Here is a 20300-nt window from a genome sequence, read left to right as displayed (position 1 = left end):
TGACTCCTCTTGTTCCTATGTCCTCTTTCACTTGGTCCAGCTATCTCTTCCTAGGTCTTCCTACCGGTCGTTTTCCGGCCACGACTGTGTGTAGCAATTGTTTTGCTGTCCTTCCATCGTCCAATCGTTTGACATGGCCAAACCATTTCAAACGGGCCCTTGTCACTTTTTCATTCAGGGTTGGGTACACACCAGCTTCCTCCCTTATTCTTTCATTCCTTACCCTGTCCCTTTTTGTCTTCTGTACCATAGTACATAGGAAATTCATTTCTGCGGCTTGTAGTTTGCTATCCACTTGTTGGGTTGTTGTGCAGGTTTCTAGGCCATATGTTAGTATGGGGGTGAAGTATGATTGGAATAGAATCTGCTTTGATCTTAAGGGAACTTGTTCGTTCCAGAGGACGTTCCGAACTTGATGGTAAAACTGAGCTGATTTTTTAATGCAGTTGTTAATCTCATGCTGTATTCCGTTATCACTTGAAATGACGCACCCAAGATATTTATATTGGTCTGTTTCCAGCTGTGTACCTTCCAGCATTATTTTTCCTTTCTTCTTCTGCCTGTTGACAGACATAGTAACAGTTTTCAATTTATTTATTGTTAATCCGTGTGCTTTCAAATGTTCATTCCAGGTGTTCAACCTCTCTTGGACTTCCTTCTCTGTATTTCCCCAAATTACTACATCATCTGCAAATGCAAATGCATTGATGTCCATATTGTTCTTCTGCTTAATTTCTTTCATTTCATCCATGACAGTGATAAAGGGTGAAAGGGTACTGCCTTGTTGCACTTCTTTAGTGGTTTGGAACCAATCAGAATTACCGTTTCCTATCTGTACGCAACTGCAGCAGTCTTCGTAAAGCATTTTAACTTTCTGGATAAGACCTTTGGGTACATTTTTCTTTCTTAAGCATTCCCATATAGTCTTCCTTGGAACGCTATCAAATGCTTTTTCAAGATCCAAAAACACTAGTGTTAAGTCTTTGCCCTTCTCCCAATGCTTTTCTAACAGTATTCTAAGTGCAAATATGAGATCGGTAGTTGATCGGTGTTCTCTGAATCCATATTGTTCTTCCTGTAGTTGTGGTTCTATTATTTTCCTTAGCCTTTTTTCAAGTATTTTCTCAAATATTTTCAAACCATGAGACAATAAAGTGATCCCTCTATGATTGCTACATTTCTTCCGGCTTCCTTTTTTGTAGAAAGGTATTATTATTCCCTTTTTCCAATCATCTGGGACTTTCCTATCCTTCCATATTGCATTAATTACTCTATGAAGCCACTGTATTCCTATTGCACCAGTTGCTTTGATCATATCTGCACTGACTTCACCAAATCCTGTTGATCTTTCTTTGGGCATACTATAAGAAGAGGCGGGCTCTCTTGGTCAGGTTCATCATTGCAGCTTAAACTGACCTGCATGGTTACATCATTGGAGTCCTTCCCAGTACAGTTGTATAAATTATCAAAATAGGATTTCATGATCTTCCTAATTTCTGTCTCTTCCCTGACTATGTTACCATCTGGTTCCGCTATTGCTGTTATGTATTCATTGTCTCTTCTTATATTTCGTATTGTTCGGTAAAGTAGTTTAGAATTAGCTTTGCTGTCTTCCTCTAGTTTATCTGTGAAATCAGTCCAAGCTTTCTGTTTTTCTTCTGCCACAATTTTCTTTACTCGTAGCTTCTGATCTCTGTATTTCTGCTGCAGTTCGTTTACTCTAGATTCATTCCTTTGACTTCCTTTTTGCATTTCTTTGTCTCTGGCTTTCCTTGTTTCATTTTTCGCTTTCACAGCAATCTTCACCCGATCGTTCCACCAAGGAAATAAATCATAATTATCTTACTACCACCCTCATCTAGCCTAGAAATGTGCATTTTACAGGCTAGAGACCTAAGTAAATCTTCTGTGTTTGTCCTTCACTCCTGGTATCTACCACCTGTATTAATCTTTATCATTTTCGTTCTTCCCTTTTCCTGGGTTCATTTTATTGTACTTTCCACACGACGACTGACGATATATCAACATGGCCCCTCACTGCGTGTTGATACCTGCCCTCTTGGAGAAGCTGGGATGCAGAAACGAGTAGGGAGCAGATTTTTTTGTAATTAGATATTTTTGTGTGGATGTTTTAACACAATTTACAACGTTTATTATCCGTATTGTGTATCCTTAAGCATTAAAACCTAATCTTACTTCACATAAAAACACATATTTTCACAATTTTTAAATGTAAATACATATTTTAAGAAAAGCCACAATAAGCACAAAAATCGGCAACAGAGAGAATAACGTCACAGTGGCTTAGATGATATGGACACATGCAATGCGTGACGCTAACAGATAACTGAAACAAATGTATCGTTTAAAACTTGGAGACAAAAGACCAAAAGGTTGACCAAGACTCAGGTACAAGGACATGGTGAAAACTGGCACTGAAGAGCAAGGACATAGGAACCTTGGAAAACATCAAAGGGGGAGAGAAGTTCAGAGACTGGAACTGGTTGAGAAGCCTCGTTCACCAACCCACCACTTAAGATGGAGCAACTTGGGATATGTACGTATGTATCATTATAATATTCGGTGTGTCTAAAATGTACAGTGAATGGACAGATATCGCAATGGCAATGTGTGCTAACGCGTGTGTGTGTGTGTGTGTGTGTGTGTGTGTGTGTGTGTGAAAAGACTTGTGCCATAGTGCAATGGAGCGACGCATCAACATCAACTTTTGTTACAAACTGGAAAACCCAGTGGCGGAGACGCATGTGACGTAGGTGCAAGTGTACAGAACAGATGCCATGCTTGTTGACGATCGACTCAAATGTGCTGTATCATCAAGAGTTTCTTGTCCATTCTGAAAGCGTTTCAACCAGTCGCAAACAAATTTTTGCTTATGGTTTCTATTCTGTACACTTGCACCAACATCTTGCCTGTTCTCAGGATGGTGCCTTAAGAACTTCAGGAACAATTCGGAAATGAAATGGTTCCTTCACCTTCAGTCATCGTCATCCATATCTCTTGTCTAGTTCCCGCTGGGTTGGAATGTTTATGGAACCTTTCCATCCTCCTCTATCCGACCACCATTTTTCCTCCTTAACTGCGTTCCAATCCAAGTTTCTTTCTGATCATTTTCAACCACCTTAGTCTGGGTCTACATCTTGCCCTGGATTTCCATCATCTGTTTCGGTATGCTCCCCTCTTCCATCCTCTTAACATGTTCAAACCATCTACATTTATCCCTCCCTGTTCTGTCAAAAAGCTTTCCCTTCCAATTTTTTTTTTTAAAGTTTCAGGCATTTTATACATATAAGACAAACAAAGCATGATAAAACTCATCATGGAAGGCACAATACCCTGACTGGCACAAGAAATGTAACACTCAATTATTTCTTTAAATTGCAGATTTATTTTAAACTAGCTGATGCACCCATGCTTCGCTATGGAATTCTCTGAAAGACTGTCTTTGTAGTTTCCCCAACTGAAGTCAACATAGATCATTACAATGATGTCATTAGGAAAGTAGCGATTAAAGGCAAACAAATTAAAAACTGCACATTTTCTCAGTTTTAACGAACAGTACTACGCTGGCATGACCAGGAAGCAGAAAGCCGCAAACACTCCTCGGTCATTATTCTGTTACATGTGCACACTGCTCACTCTAATCAGTGCCTCAGAGTAGGGATTGAATAGCTGGAATGCTATGATAAACCAGTGTGTTAGTACCAGTAGTATCAGAAAATTTATGAACCAGAGGAAAGGAATGGCACGCTAAAGAAGAGAGATGTAACTCCCCAGCTACTTCCGCCAATATTCAGGCACGCTGTTATACTTGGTACGCAGCAGTAATCCCATCTATTGGAGATGAGTGGCAGCAGAAAACACAAAGCACATCACAACAAACAATGGTCAATGTAATATTACTGTTGATCAATTTTATGAGCTTCTTATATTGTAGGCCTTCACATTTAGTTTTTTTCTGACTCTGTCATATTAGGGCATCTTATAAAATTATTTATAGCGTAGACTGTAGTTCCTCATTCGCCGACTTTACATACCGGTTTTCATTAAAATCTGTTGACCCATTTTCTCGTGACGCGGCGCTGATATGGAGTTAGCAATAAAAACACAAATTCATTAATATCTCTGTTATCATAGCTAGTACGGTAATTAAGACATAAATGATCGGAAATTTTATACTATATAACGTTAGTTATGTAGTATTTATCGATAGGACCACTAATAACATAAATAATTGAGAAGTAAAGTTTAGATTTTCCCCTAAACTACCATTTCACTCAGCATGAATAAAATTATTTATGATCTAGATTGTAGCGACTTATTCCCTGACTTTACATATCAATTTTCATTAAATTCTCTTCATCTGTTCTCTCGTGATACTGTGCGTACAGACAGACAGACAGACAGACAGACAGACAGACAGACAGACAGACAGACAGAAATTAAGAGAAATTAAGAGAAATTAAAAACTGCAATTCCTTGTTTCTGTCGACACGACCAATACAGAAACACAATTATTTTAAAATTCTGAGCAATGTACAGACAAAACTCTTATTTTATATATATATATAGATTCCCACTAACTTCGAGAGATTGAAATATTTACATTTTAATACTATAATCTAGAAATTTTGTAACCTGAAAATGAAAAAAACAATGACTTTTACTAAATGATTTAAGAGAACTGTTCAAGAAAGACAGAAGTAACTCACATGATGCCTATCCACTATAACATTTTGTTCTACTCTGGCAGTTCCTATAGTTCCTTTTCCTTTACTGCACTTTGCTGACACTTTTACCCAATCTTTTAAATGTGTATTGTCAACTCTTGCTTTATTCACCTTTCCAAACATCTCAGGTATGCTCCTGATTAATGTTCCAATCCTGCCCAGTGGAATCAGCTTCCATTCTTTTTCAAGAGCCTTTCATAAGTCCTGTAGGGTGTCACACCATAAATGATCAATGGGATTCAGATTCTAGGATTTTTGCACAGACTGGGCAACGTGTGAGCGAGACTGACATGTATGAGCACGAAACCATCACCAATGAACGGACCAAAACCTACAACATTCTCCTGAAGTACTTCATCCGCATATCAACGTGCTGTATAGGACCCATGCTCCATGAAGACCAGGGGCCTGTTCCACGAACGAACTTTGCAACTTTTCAACTTCGCACTTTTCACTTTTCAATTCTTGCAAAGTGCAAAGTCTTTCTGTTCCACCATGATCTAGGTTGTACTTTTCAATTTCTTCGCAAAGTGAAAAGTCTTTGCGAATGAGTGATCCGATTGAGTTTATTCCATGAGCAAAGTGTATAGGCCTAATACTCTATAATTTTAATGCTTTACTTTTCGCGGTGAAGTTGACGGTATAATTGTGATACCGTTTAAGTTTTTATCATGGGAAAGAAAGGTTATTACAAGAAGCTGGCTGTGTTGGAAGATGTCAAGGAGAAATGTGACATCCTTTTTGACAACTTTAAAGATAACCTCTCAAATAATGACACATCAATGTTAACGAGAGTACCGTCAACACATCCACACACAGAAATATTTTTCCCTTCATTAGAAATGCTGTCGCAATATTATGTGGATTATTATGCGGCGGCCGTAAAATTTGTTTTCGATATCTTACTAACTTATATAACTGAAAAATCAATGAACAACATACGATTCAACCAGATGTAACATATTCAAAGACTGGCATATAAATGTATGATTCTTACCTGCTGAAGTAACAGGTGATCTGCAGTACATATCTGAGTGGAGGTTGAAGGATCAGCTCTTTTGTTGAGTACTGTAGTTGCTCCCTTGGCAGCTTGTAGTTGCCGTTTGGTAGACGTACACTGGTGACATGCTTTCTTTGATATCATGTGCATTCGACGCACTAACAGAGCACTTACAAACAGTACGGAGTTCATATTAGCACGGAATTCAGATTTGCTTTTCCTCATCAAGCGCATCTGAAAAATCGCGGCTACAAACACTACAAAACACGTGTGAATGAGATTTTGAGGAACGCAGTAAACAGGGCCAACATTTCGAGTAGAGATGGAGAATCTGATTCATTTGAATAGATTCACAAAAATGATTCGTTCATTTGATTCGTTCACTTGATTCGTTCATTCCATTAACACGTGACCGAAACTAAGGACTCAGATGAACCATTCCGTTATGTTATTTATAACTGCTACTGCTTTACAAGTTACAAGAAGTGAAATGTAGTTAATCGCTAGTATTTTAACTAGAGTAATATCCTTTTTAGAGGTTACAGTCGAAAAATGCTACGCAACTGTCCGACTAATCCTTTCCAAACTTAAGAAACTACCATACGAAATTATACGACAATCGAATTTGAAATTTATAGTAGATATACGAACATTTTTGTGGCAATTAGAAAGTGGATATTGACAGCAGCTCACCATCAGTTCTTTACTATTTTTTTTTTTTTTTACTGAAGAAATATTTTAAAAATATATAAAACCAAATGTAAACGTGATGACCTGACTGTGAAATAATCAACCGTGACAAAGCAACAGCTAAGTTACGGTTTTTTGAACTTCGATTATTCTTAACATTCCTTACAATTTTCATTATGTTCGTAAGCTATACTCACTACGTCACTAGCTAGCAACTTAGGCAACTCTCTGTAGTAGGCAGTGAAATAATAGGAAACAAATCTGTACCCACATGGGTGTAATGTCATCCTCAAATGGATCATGGTCAAATTGACAAGATTAACGGTTCATAAACAGTAAATACCGGAAGACTATGCCGGGCTGAGCGGCTCAGACAGTAGAGGCGCTGGCCTTCTGACCCCAACTTGGCAGGTTCGATCCGGCTCAGTCCGGTGGAATTTGAAGGTTCTCAAATGCATCAGCTTCGTGTCGATCGATTTACTGGCTCGTAAAGGAACTCCTGCGGGACAAAATTCCGGCACCTCGGCGTCGCCGAAAACCAAAAAAGTAGTTTGTGGGACGTAACGCCAATAACATTATTATTTAATAGCCAATAAGGCATTACGTCATCGACGTAAAGCATCTGACTGTCTTTAAAAGAATACAGTCTTCTTTACGTTGCACCGACACAGATAGGTCTTATGGCGACAATGGGATAGGAGAGGGCTATGAGTAGGAAGGAAGCAGGGCTGCCGACAGTGGAGTTAAAACTCACTATCTCCCGAGTGCAAGCTGACAGGTACGTGAACCAAACCGCGCAGCCGCTTTCTCGGTGATTTATCTGTTTTTAGTACGGTTGCCCCTTAATATTCTACCGCTACTCAGAGTAACCATAGAAACCAGAAAGGCGAACGCCAAAGGGGGAAATATGGAACAATTTACGAAAAAGCCTCAAAAATACTTGAGGTTATGTGTCAGATAGTAGCTGGTTTACATATCACATTCAGAAGAATCTATCACTTGCAGGATTTATGCCTTGCTTTATTTGCTCCCTTCGTACCTTAATAGTCTTGTATTGCCTACATACTACAAAGAAGTCATGGTTAGCTGTTTCACTTCAACTTGCATATATACTTCATGACATGGCAAGATTTAAAAACAATATCGATTCTTACTAAGGGCTGAGAACGAGAACGGGGAGGCTTCCATGTTCCACAAGTTAGTTCACAGTAGATCACGAGAACGAGAACGGGAACCTTGAAGTAAACTTAACCTAACATTTCGCAACGACCTGGAAGTTGGATGTATATTACAGTTCCGTGAAGTGTGTGACATGAAACGACGTCATAATTTCTTATTAAAAAAAAAAAATCCTGTAAGGTTAGGTTAGGAGTGTTTGACTTGTGAGACTTTTAATTCTGGTTAAATAAGAAGTAACAGAGTCGTTCTTAACATGTTGTCATTGATTCAAAAATGGCGGATTCCCGATTTGGCGAATGGCGATATGAATCAGAACGAACGAGGAACCAGGGAACGAGTTGTGGCAGCCGTCTCTCGATTCAGATTTCGATTCAAAAACGAGTCGATTCATTTCGTTCACTGAATCATGATTCAATCGTTCAGTGCAATGATTCGTTCATTATGAATCACTCGTTCAGAATCTCCCCATCTCTAATTTCGAGTATTCCTCCCAAAATCTTTGAACTATTTTTGGTTTATTACTGGCATCACTAGTCACTGAAACGTCATCACACGTATTTTCTGCACAAGAAATCGCTTCATTATTTCAAACCTTTTGCATTTCGTAACACATGATTAGCATATATCCTGGAAGAGCATTATATGTAAAATTGGGAATCCAAAATCACAATTAATACTTCTTCAACAATCACGCACAAAGTATTCACAATGAAACAGAGCAAACGGAGTTTGTCACTACTTTGCCGCCAAAACAAAGACAAAAGAGCTCGCATAATTGCATGGAAGTCTGATCATGTGATGAACTAAGACAACAACTCCGCAAGATATACCACTCCACAGGTGCCTATTTTACCAGTACTGGAAGCACACACTGCGTTCGGAGCGTGAAAACTCGAAATATTCTTAAACGAGAGACAGGAAATGGGTATAAATGATTACTGAGAAATCCGAAAATAATATTCTGAGAAGTCAAGCGTAATGGCATTCCTTGTGTATCCTTTCGAACACTTCATACACTTAAATTTAAAAATTAACAAAAAATCGTAATTTGCGGTGTGTGATTCGTAAAGGCGTAATTATGATGCATAATTCGTAATTATTACGATTGAATCATAATAGTTGGCATCTCTGATGTATGTATGTATGTATGTATGTATGTATGTATGTATGTATGTATGTATGTATGTATATATGTATGTATTGAACCCAAACGGTTCATATCATTGGCATAGGATATTGAAAATTATAGAAAGTTACAGGAAGAATGGAGTAAAGTTACATGAGAGGCCGGATATGTGCTGCAATTCCGCTTGCTTAAGCTCGTAGCTAGAGTCCACGTGTCAGGGTCATTTGATGGTGCAATATGGAAGCCATGGAATATTCCACGCTACAGAGAGAAAGTAGTGTGACCGAGCTACTTAGATTTTAAGTTGGCAGGACTTCTGAGTAGCGAATCAGAGCACAGCACGCCTGAGGCTGTGAGGGAAAAGAAATATGGACGCCAGCAACAAAGCCCTCCAATATTGGCAAAAATTCGCCGGGGAATAATGTAGAAGATATTTCAGGCTCTTACATAGATGAAAATTTAAGACGATATTTTCCTAATGAACTATCGCGATTAATAAATGTAGCTATATACCACAGGATATTACACCATTGATGAGGGGATTCCCTGAGCTCCGTGTCAGGAGGCCAGCGTGCAGGAAGAAGCCATGCGTTGTCCGAGAGAAGCACTCTACTGTGTGATTCGGGATGAGTCGGACGGAAGGCGCACGGTGTTCTCTTTAGAATAAAATCTTGAGCATTTCTCAGCCTAATAACTTTAACAATTGATAAAGTATAAATAGATTCGATGGATTTCATTTTCACTTAGATACTGGGAGTTGAAATAGTCTGGAATTTGGAGAGATAAAGTCTCACAGTATCAATTTTTTGTTGGGCTGTAAAGACCGGAACGATATCAAGCCGCGGGACACTTTGCAGTGCCACGTGTCGGGAAGCGCAGAGTATTGCAGAGACGGAGTATTCTTACCTTGTGATAAGAGTGTAATGTGTACTTATATGTGACTCATGTATATGTTTCTGTGTATTTTTAGTGTAATAGTGCATGTGAAGCCGTGTGAAATGTTAAAACCAACAAGAGTGAAGAACATGGATATCGAGGAAGGCATTTGTGCACATGTTAATGCCACCATTATGGTGGAATAAACCACATCATGGGGCCTACCTGAGGCCAAAAAGGCTGTGTGGCTGAACATGGAACGCCACTGAACTCGATAAGTACCTTCTGATTCATTATGTTTCGCTTATGCACTATCTGCAGTATCTTTAACTTGTAAATAATTTTCTTGCATGAAAAGTTCACTTTATATATATATTTTTTTACTGTAGTGCAAGGGTAGCTCGATGTAGGGAGTAACTTTCAATACTGATGCCTTGGGGGAGTGATTTATGTAGAATGAGAAGCGTGTGTTGGAATATGCCCTTCTATAATAATAAGATATGTGCATTGAAATAGATCTTCTATAGTAATAAGAAACGTGTGTCGAAATATGATTTTTATAATGTGTGATCTTCTGATACGATATCCGCGCGCACGCGCGCGCGTGTGTGTGTGGAAATATCTTAAGCAGTATAGATGGCAATCAGTATGTGTTTTATAGTCATGGGAATAGGAGAGGATAGTTGTGGCATGCTGCATGATGTTAAGTTAAGATCGTCGAGAGAGAATTCATTGACATCGTGAAGATACAAACCATTGGCCACCCATGCACATTACAGGGAAATTTTAGAGTCTATTTCATCAGTAAGTAACATGTATTTTTTTTAACCAGTAGATGAAAATGTGCTGTGAGGGAATAGGTATTCTGTCATATAATTCACTTGATATTTAGTTAGATTAGCTTCGAAGTAAGACCTTTAAGATACGAACGCCAGTAGCAGGAGACGAACCAGTGATATTGTGGAGCGTAATATGTGAATATAGTGCCGGCAAAGTGAAGTAAGTGTTTCTTAATATGTTAAGAATCCTGTGAGGAGTGCGCAATTAAATATGTGATGTATGGAATGAATAATGTGCACTGAAAGCTTTGAATGCTTACAAATAATTGTTATTGTTCATGCAGGGAGGCTCAGTTATACGAAAGATGATTTAAGAGAAACATATGGAGTTAATTAAAACGGAGAGATATTCATTTTGTGTTGACGGGAAGATTGCCGTGTCAGTGGAATAAACAGATATGAGTAGCGCTCGGAGATAAGACGTTCGTTTATTGCTGGACGTGTATATTAAAGGAGATTCAAACTGTGTTGATTAGGGTCTTAAAAATGAAAGAATAAATGTCGTTTTATATAATTCTGATTGAGTGATTTAGGAACAGCACATTGAAGTTAAAATACTAAATATACTTCGTGACGGTCCATGTATTATGGGAAATGATAGGTCACTGTAATGTTGTGATGCAGGTGGTCAGAGTTCGACGCCCGGCTAGGTCAATGAACATGATTTTCCTGGTAATTATGTATATGACTGATTTTGTGTTTGCTGCATATGTGATGTGTATTTTACTATGCTTTTGGCAATGCAAATTCTGGTTTGCAGTTCCAACCTTTGTTTGATGTGTGAATTCATTTCACGTGTGGTTGATATGTTTGCAGCAATATGGTTCTGTCCTATTGTCATAGATTCAGTGTAGAATAAGTCTGGTGGAATTTCAATTTAGTGTAGGTCCTTTGTTACAGAGTTTGTGTTTATTTTATGTATTAGTGAAACAGCTGATTATGCGTACATGAAATGATCAATCAGAATAGTAAGTTAAATTTATTCATGTCAGGGGTAATTATCAATTCAGTCACGTTCCGTGTTAATTGTATATAGATGAGAGGAGGAAGCCGACATAAAAGAATGATTTAATTGAGGACTTATTAAATTCATGATTTAATTGAGAGGACATAACAATTTTAAGAATAATTTAACAAATTTGAGGACTTAGTAACTTAATGATTTAACAAATTGGATGACTGAATAATTTTAATGATGTAATGACCTCAGACTTATTGATCATTAATGATTTAATGATTTTTAATTTAATAAATTGTGGAGTTCATGAATGATCTAACAAATGTCAGGATTTAATAATTTCAAACAGCTTCATGATTCCATGATGGAAAGTATTGTAACAATTTAAATAATTTATTATTATTGTTATTATTATTATTATTATTATTATTATTATTATTATTATTGTTATTATTATTATTATTATTATTGGTACTTGGTTGTATACATTAGGGCATGTGCTTTTTTCTCACTATTCAGGCATAGTAGGAGCTGGTAAGGAATGATGGGCAAGGGAGAGCAGGACATACCCGTAAGAAGATGGGGTGGGACGGGCCCACTCCAAATAAGTAAGAGAAGAGAGAAATGTGAGAGGCGAGATATGGGAAGGCTCCAGTTTCACGTGGTCGGCCGCAATGGAATGGTGAGAGAAACGCATTGTCATCTGGTAGGATTGTTGGGGTCTTCCTTAGGACCCCACTTATAGGGCCGGTCGTGTCATCATCGAGAGGGCGGCCTTCTTCTCACCAATGGTGATGACACGGCCGGACAGTAGCAGTGGTCACCAATATTATTTCTTGCTTTATTTTATTATCCTTTAATGTTCATTTTATTTTGTGTCCTAATATTAAGTGGAGATGATGGGCGCGGCTTGAGGGACTGAGGATGACTGCCGTGGTGGTTCTACCTTAGGAGTGTCACATTTCCGGAGTATCCAATGAACCTCATGGCATGCCCAGGGAATCCGGTATTTCTTTTCATTTCTTTTGATGTGAGTTGTCCATGTGAACATCTATCGAGGCAAATTCGCCTGTTATGTTCAATAAATATCTATCTATAATTTAAATAATTTAATAATAATAACAAGATTTTATAACTTAATAAATGAATAATTTTGAAAGTATGGAAAGTGGATACAGATTAATGAGTTCATGAATAGATGGTTGTATTTTGAGGTTTGTTTTCCTTTTTCAAAGGTCACTCTGACGAAAGTGATGGATGTAATGATGGTCAACTACATTAATATTATTATTTTTTGAAATATGGTGTTAACCAAACATAATAAAAACCAAGATGAATTAGGTAAAAGGAATTAGTGGAGTAAAGTAATGTTGGTAAATGATATTGAGATGTAATACAAAATTAAGTGATGCATTTGGATGAATTTTGAATTCATGGATAAGATTGTTGGTTTTTTCATGGTCATAATTGATGTAGAAGAAACATTGATTTTGTTACCTCTACAACACTGGGGTAACACCAAACAAGGCACAAACACTGTTAAAAGGGGAAGGTAAGAGTACAATACACAATATAAGAAAACACTACACACTAGTAAAAACAGTAACTAGCCTTTACGCGGATATCCCACAAAACAAGTACGTAACTATCAGTAGGGCCAACTAGTGAACGACAAAACGGGACGATGGAAGGGCTGGGAACCTACCAAACGCATGGACATGGCTTAGATAGCGGATTCCGAAATGAATCACCGTGATCCTTAGTTTTTAAAATATTATTTACAAGATAATTCTACATATACATTCCAAGTTATGAGCTATAAGTTCAGTGATATACATAGGTTATTCGTAGCAGTGTAAATTCAAATTACAAATGAACTGTACATCTAGTTACCAATGCAGTAGTACAATGCAATTTACAGGTTATCCAAAATCCAGCGTACCTAAAGTGATACAGAACTATCAGAGGCAAACCCCAAGGGAAATACTATTAAACTACAATATACATATTTTAGTGAAACAAAACGGGAATGCCTCGGAAACGAACAGGTAAGTCTAGCTGAAAAACTAAGGCGTCACAAGTAGCTAATTTGGTGAATCTAGGCGAGGTTAGGGCAGACTCCTGTATGAAAACCAAATCGGAACATTACGGAATTTTTAGCAGGAACGGAATTTAAGAGTGCTTACCCGAGGAGTGCGCCATCCCGAAAACCGGAGGGACGTCATCCAGATAGGGTGCTCGCAGACAGATAAACCGAGACCAACAGAATTAATTCAAACACTGCCTCGCTCACTAATATATAGGAATTACTGGCCTTGGAGGCAACCAATCAGCGTGCACGTGTTCCCTATCGCCACCTAGACTCACCAATCACAACCTTACTTTCGATCGAGAATTTTGACTAACATTCTAGAAATCGCGAAAGTCGTATTTTTCCAGAATAGACAGAACACGCTTTCTAGAACACATACCAACAAAGTAACACACCCTGTACAAAAGTTATGTAACTCTCTAGATCTTTCCAGGAACTATAGACAGAATTCTACTATTTACAAATGCCTATGTTACAACATTATACAGTACAGGTTAGGTCAATAAAAATAAAACATCATATTGCATTTTACAAACAAAGACTTCAAAAAAAAAAACCATTCCACTTGCATTACATATTTCACTTGTAACAGATTTGATAACTTAGGTTGACAAGTTTTTAATAAATAATGATATTAGGGAGTGACCTAAAGTAAATATTGTGTAAAATTGAACCAAAATTTCATATGAGTTGACGAAGGTAATGAATAACGTATCCATGTACAGTCTGAATTTTTGTTTATTTGTGTAGGAATTTTACTTTGCCAAAGTTTAGCCTTTTATTTCAATAAATTTATGTTTTTACTAAAAGGTTCTCATTCAGATCTTTTTATTTAATTTTATCTTCTCTCTTATCCTTCCTGCTTAATAATTTAAGGTTAGTTTATACTATTCGAAGATGTCTCTGTGGGTAGTACCCAGTCAGCAACCCTGGGATTGTCTTATGCCAGTGCCACATTTCAAAGGCTGGAAGGGTAGAGGGTTGAATATGTATGTCAAAATATAATGTAAACAATACATAGTCCATTTCAAAGACTTAGTAATACACTTACCATTGTCAATGTCAGCATCAGACACCTGGATGATCACTTCATGACCATCGGGTGTGTGTTCTCGAGCTGGGTGTGGGCTCAGTCTACTGGGACCATCTTCCTGTATGATGTCACTACCAGCAGACTGGCCAGATACAAAACCAGCTGGAAGCAAATAATTTAAAATAAATAGACAGCACAGTCATTACTACGTAACAGTCAAGCAATTGAGTTTCCTTGCTCAAACTTAACCTCAGAGCTCAACACAGCTCCAATATGTGAAAGTACATGGAAGGAGATGGTAGTTTTGTTAAAGCTTTGTGAGGAATAAATTAGTTAAGGCATCAAGTCTCTATGGTCTGACAACATGGTTAGTCAGTTTGAATCCTGTTGGCAAAAATATTTCACTATTAGAATGTTGGCGAGGTGGCAGTATACAATTCCCAATTACTAGATTGTATCCCAAATGTATAGGTTCAAATCCAAACCATTCCGGAGTGCTCATATGAAATGAAGGCAGATGATGATGATGGTGATTCATCCACTGGATGAGGATATTAAGGATTGGACAGAACCCTTGGTGACATTCAACAGGAGTAGGATAAGTAATTATTAAAATTAATGTCATAATGGTCCACCTTTCAATACTGTAATATGCAATATTCTAAATTACATTAATTAGGGACTAGTTTTGGCTGGGGCTGGCCATCTTCAGGCTTAATGTAAAACATCTAATAACTAAACAAATGTATATGCACACAATTGACATAAATCAAATGAAACAAATATATACAAATTGACATTAAAAACTGGGATGAAATTATGAGTAAATTTAAAAATAACTAGGTTCTAAATTCTTGCATCTTGAGTATGTTCATCATCGAGACTCTTTCATGTATTAATATTCACAGAACCATATTTATTCAATTATAAGCCAACACCAATTTTAAGCCGACCCCTGGGAAATTAGAAACAATTTCTTTTTAGCCTAAATATGGATTGTATCCATTTTGTGTGGATTTTTTGCTCTACATAGGAAACTTTCTAAAACTTTTCCTGAGAGATGTTAGCTAACACATTATCTCTTGTGAGAGTTATGAACAGTGCAAATCTAGAAGGCAGTGGCAGAGTCAGGCAGTTTTTGAGTGTTTTATTCTTGGCTTCTCGGATTAGAAGCAGTATTGTTAACAAGGCTGGTAAAGTAGACAACATAGGTGTAAGAAATTCATAACACACATAGCCCCAACGCTTAAGTGAAATATGATATAATTCTTTGAAAAAATTGTGCATTGAACAGAACAACAATTGAATGTCACCATTTCACCACCTGACGATAGAGTATAAGCTCTGAAATGCATTGTGGAATACAAATTTATAAAAACTGTGACTGGAAACAACATTAATTATTTCATAACGAATAAATTATTTGATTTTCCTTATAGTATTAATACTTTATCTCATATAACTCTTTCAAGCCTATATGCACAATTGTGCGGGTTCATATTTTATTTATGTCTGGGCATATTCGACATTTTCTTGGTGCTAGCTGAAGTACATGCTATGTGTCCCGCACAAGCACTTCTTTTGAATGGGCATTTTTAATGTTGATGAGACAGACTTACAAAAAATTTTAATGCCTGACCAAACAAGGGCATTCAGAGATGAGAATTGTCATGGCTGGAAGTGCCGTAAGGAATTTGCTATGCACAAATAGTGACTAACCTGAGCGAGTTCTTCATAATCCTAGTTCCTTGGGAATTTTATTAATTATTTGCCTGTCCACAGAGTTGTAGAACTTCCTAAAATCAACATACGTGGCTACCACCTTGTGGCTTTTAATCTTGGAGTGCACTAATACTGTTTTGAGGTTGAGGAGTTGCACTTCCTGAATCCTCCGTAGTATTCCCCCAATTGACTGTCCAGTTGGATTAATTCTACAGTGCAACCTCGTTTCTCCGTTTTTGGAGGGACCACGGAAAACAAACGTACAACACGGGAAAACGGAAAATCCGGGAAAGAATGAACCATCAACAATTTGGCTAAACATCACAAAAATGAAATATGTATAATTATAATCTTACAGACACACCTAAACTAAACCAAACCAAACTACAGCCGCAATGGGCCTTCCGCCTACCAAGCGAGCGCTGCTCGGTCTGAAGGCCTGCAGAATATGACGTGACGCATGGTCAGTGTGACGAATCCTCATGGCCGTTGTTCCTGGCTCTCTAAACTAGTGTCGCCATCTCACCATTCGATAGCTCCTCAATTAAAGGTAATTGTAGAATGAGTGAAAGGAACCAACCCTCACATCCAGGTAAAAATGCCTGGTCTGGCCGGGAATCGAACCCAGGCCCTACGGGTAAGTGCGCATTCAGTTTCAGCAGGGAAACTTCATCAGTTTCCTGTGAAAACTTCTTTCAATTTAGCAACTTTCATCAAGCTCTTCTAAAAATCTAATACCGGTAACACCACGCCAAACAACAATCGACCACAAGTAGTTTTTATAATTCTCCATTCTAATAAAATAAAGCACGCTAGATACAAAACCGCCCATCATGATGGCGAAATACCTTATTTTAATCTTCCATTGTAATTTGGTCACCGATGTACTGTATGACAACGTAAAATCTGTGAGTCTGTGTTCATTAAACTCAGTCATTTTCACCACCACCTACGATTGCACATGTGACACAAATGAATCTGTGTGTGCTGATGTATGGCTGACGTGTTACAGTTCTCTAACCGATATCACCTGAATGCGAAACTAAGATAGTCCCTTATGCAAGTTCACTGCTGATTGCTTTTCCAGTACTGTAGTTCCTATAATTATCGCAATGACAGGACGTTAACACCAAGATCCGTAAATATGCTGTATCGTCCTTTCGTGAGATACAGTTTCTTGAAAAACGCATGATCGAGGATTTAGCGTTGATGGGGCTGAAATTTCTGGATGTTTGATCCGGGAAATCGTTTCTTCGAGGAACGGATAATATGGGATTTTTACGTGATTCAATTAGGATGCTCGCGGGACCACGTAATTTGAAGTAGTAATACGGGAAAGCGTAGTTACCGGGAACGTATAATTGAGGTTCTACTGTACATACCCTTACTGACACACACGCCAAAGTTAAATTCTGAGGCGAGATCAAAACAGGGGTCAGACAAGGTGACTCTTCTTCAGCTGTGTCCGTATAAAAAGTTGTGAGAGAACAGTGGAAGGAATGGGTCAGTTTGAATGTCCAGAATAGGGTCTACCTGGGTCACCAGAGGGAAGGGCTGACAGTAAATTGTCAGGCGTTTGTAGACGACATTGCATAGATAGATGAGTGTCGAAATAGTAGTGATCCAGGTCAGTTATTTAAGAAGACAGGCAGAACATAGGACTCCAAGAGTCCTTGGAGAAAACCTAGTACTTTACCAACATCATAAAGGCTAACAGAGAGATGTCACTAGAACAGGGTAAAGTCAAGGGACTGGAGGAATTTAAGTACCTTGAGGATTGGATAGAACCCAACTTAACAGAGGAAGCACACACCTCCTTGAATTTAATGAGCTGGAACTGGCCTTTCGTATGACTCAAAACACCTACAAGAAACAATGCCTGTCACGAAATTTGAAGGTGAAACATAGTAATTCACCCAGAAACCATCTGTGCCATGGAGTGACTGTCACCAGATAGAAGAGGCTTGGTTGAAAACCTAGAATTCAGAGACAGAAGAAATCTCAGAAAGATCCTAGGCCTGGTACTGGAAGATGGGGAATATCAGAGATGTCACAATTCAGAACTCTCCTCCCAGATAGAGAGGCTCTCTGACTCTGCCAGGAAAAGGAAGTTAGCTTTCTATGGTTGTGTGCGAAGACTGTCTCCCAACAGACTGGCTAACCACCTGTTCATCTTTTGGTGAAGCAAGAAAGAAAATCTGTATCACCTGGCTGACAAACTTGAGAAGGACATATAAGAACTGGGTCTTGCAGACTTACAAAACAGGCTGTGAGACAGATTCTCAAGTCTCTAATTTTCAGGAAAATCCACTGGAGAAGAAAGGTAGCCCCTAGTGAGAGGAAAGAAGGGAGTTACACCAAGAGAATATACTGGGCAAAAATCAAAGCCCAGTGGTTGAGCAAACACGTATCACCTACAGAAGTGTTTCGGTTTAAGAAGAATGCCCCATTTTTTATGAGGATGGAGTCTCAATTTTTAGAGGCTCACAGCATTTACCTGATTGCCATCAAGAACCAACTGTGCCAGGAAGATCATGTGAATGTTCCAGAGATCCTCATGGGATGCACACTGAGACTACGCATCTGTTGCATTGAAATGTATATGATATCCATGTTTAAATGTGGATTCTAAAGGTTGTTTTCAAAATATAGTCTCATAGTAAGTGATAGGAGGCAATGACTGACAGCTGCAAATGCTGAAACACTGACCACGATCTACTTTCAATGATTTCACTGCAGTATTCTGATGAAACTGAGAAAGGTAACTTGTATTAATTTAAAATATGTTTCGAGATGCTGCAAAAAGGTGAATGTAGAATAAAAATGTGATTAACTTGTGTTTCCTCATTCTTCCATAGCCACATTTAATGGTTTACCTGCTATCTTGTTTTCTACTTTATATTTTAATAATTTTATACTATTTATTTTATTTTATTTTATTTTATACCTGATTGCTTACCACATTTTAACATTTTTTTTGAGAAAATAATAAAAACACAAAACACCACATTTTGATTTTTAAATCAACAATACTAAAAAAAAAAAAAAAAACCCAACAACACCCCTTCTAACACCTCTAACTATCCCTTGACGTCAAGGGATAGTTTTCTGGAAAAGTAGTCTGCAGCAAATATTTGTGTTCAAACATGATTTTTCAGCAAACAAAACTTATATCACAATTAATACTTAAATGTATAAATTATATTCTATACCTACAAGAACTTAAAATATGAATATATAAGTGTAAAAAATTAATAAACAAAACATTTATGGGAAAAATAAGAATTAAGTCGCCAGGAAAATTAAGAATTTAGACAGGACCACTATAACCGTACGAATGTACGATCCCCAAATTTTTAGGTTAGGAAATTTTCGTAAAATAATTTGTAATATTGAAGTCATGAAAATCATGTAATTTTGTTCATTTATAATGTAAAAACATAATATTATAAGAATAATTTGTAGTAGGGAATTTTGTATATATTTAACTTTAATTTGTGTAAGTGTCTGCACATGGCATGGCAGTGTAGGTTGCTCAAGAATTGTGCAACACGGAAAACAGTGGTTATATCAGGAAAGACAGTTGAAGTCAGTTGGAAGTGTTACAACATGTGGTTTAGAAACCCAGGCTTAGACTGGGAAGTGGGTGCTGAAGATGATAATTCATCAATGTGGACAAACATGCTAGTTCGCCATTTGTGGATCGGCAGCTTGGTAACCAATCTGAAAGCTCCTATTTCGAACGAGGTTGCATTGACCAAGAGACGCTTAAAGATGTGGCAGTGGTAGTGTTGTTTCCTGTGGATTTTAGTAGACGCTACGCCACATGGAGCGAGCCTATATATGTATGCGCGTGCAACGCGTTTCTCAGCTTGCTTGTTATGGAGTGATGGACGAAACATATTGTGCGTGCTACGAATTTATTTTTAATGTGCACTAGTTTGCGGTTAGGCCTACTGATCACTGATACTGAGGTTGCTGTTTGAAGACGATGGCCACTGCGAAGTCTTTGCTGTACGAGTTCTTCACGGATGCAT

At 37.9% G+C, this 20300-nt stretch overlaps 1 protein-coding gene across 2 annotated transcripts in view; it reads right to left on the bottom strand.

Moving 5' to 3' along the window:
* LOC136875971 (nonsense-mediated mRNA decay factor SMG8) overlaps positions 1 to 20300 on the bottom strand; it is a 161780-nt gene that overhangs the window by 30545 nt on the left and 110935 nt on the right. For both annotated transcript variants that reach the window (XM_068228430.1, XM_068228431.1), the window contains one exon: positions 14560 to 14703. In XM_068228430.1, the coding sequence (XP_068084531.1) occupies positions 14560 to 14703 (144 nt within the window). The remainder of the gene's footprint in view (positions 1 to 14559; positions 14704 to 20300) is intronic.

Source organism: Anabrus simplex, chromosome 6, assembly GCF_040414725.1.
Source record: "Anabrus simplex isolate iqAnaSimp1 chromosome 6, ASM4041472v1, whole genome shotgun sequence".
NCBI classification, from domain to species: domain Eukaryota; kingdom Metazoa; phylum Arthropoda; class Insecta; order Orthoptera; family Tettigoniidae; genus Anabrus; species Anabrus simplex.
This window is presented reverse-complemented; position numbering and strand designations above follow the sequence as displayed.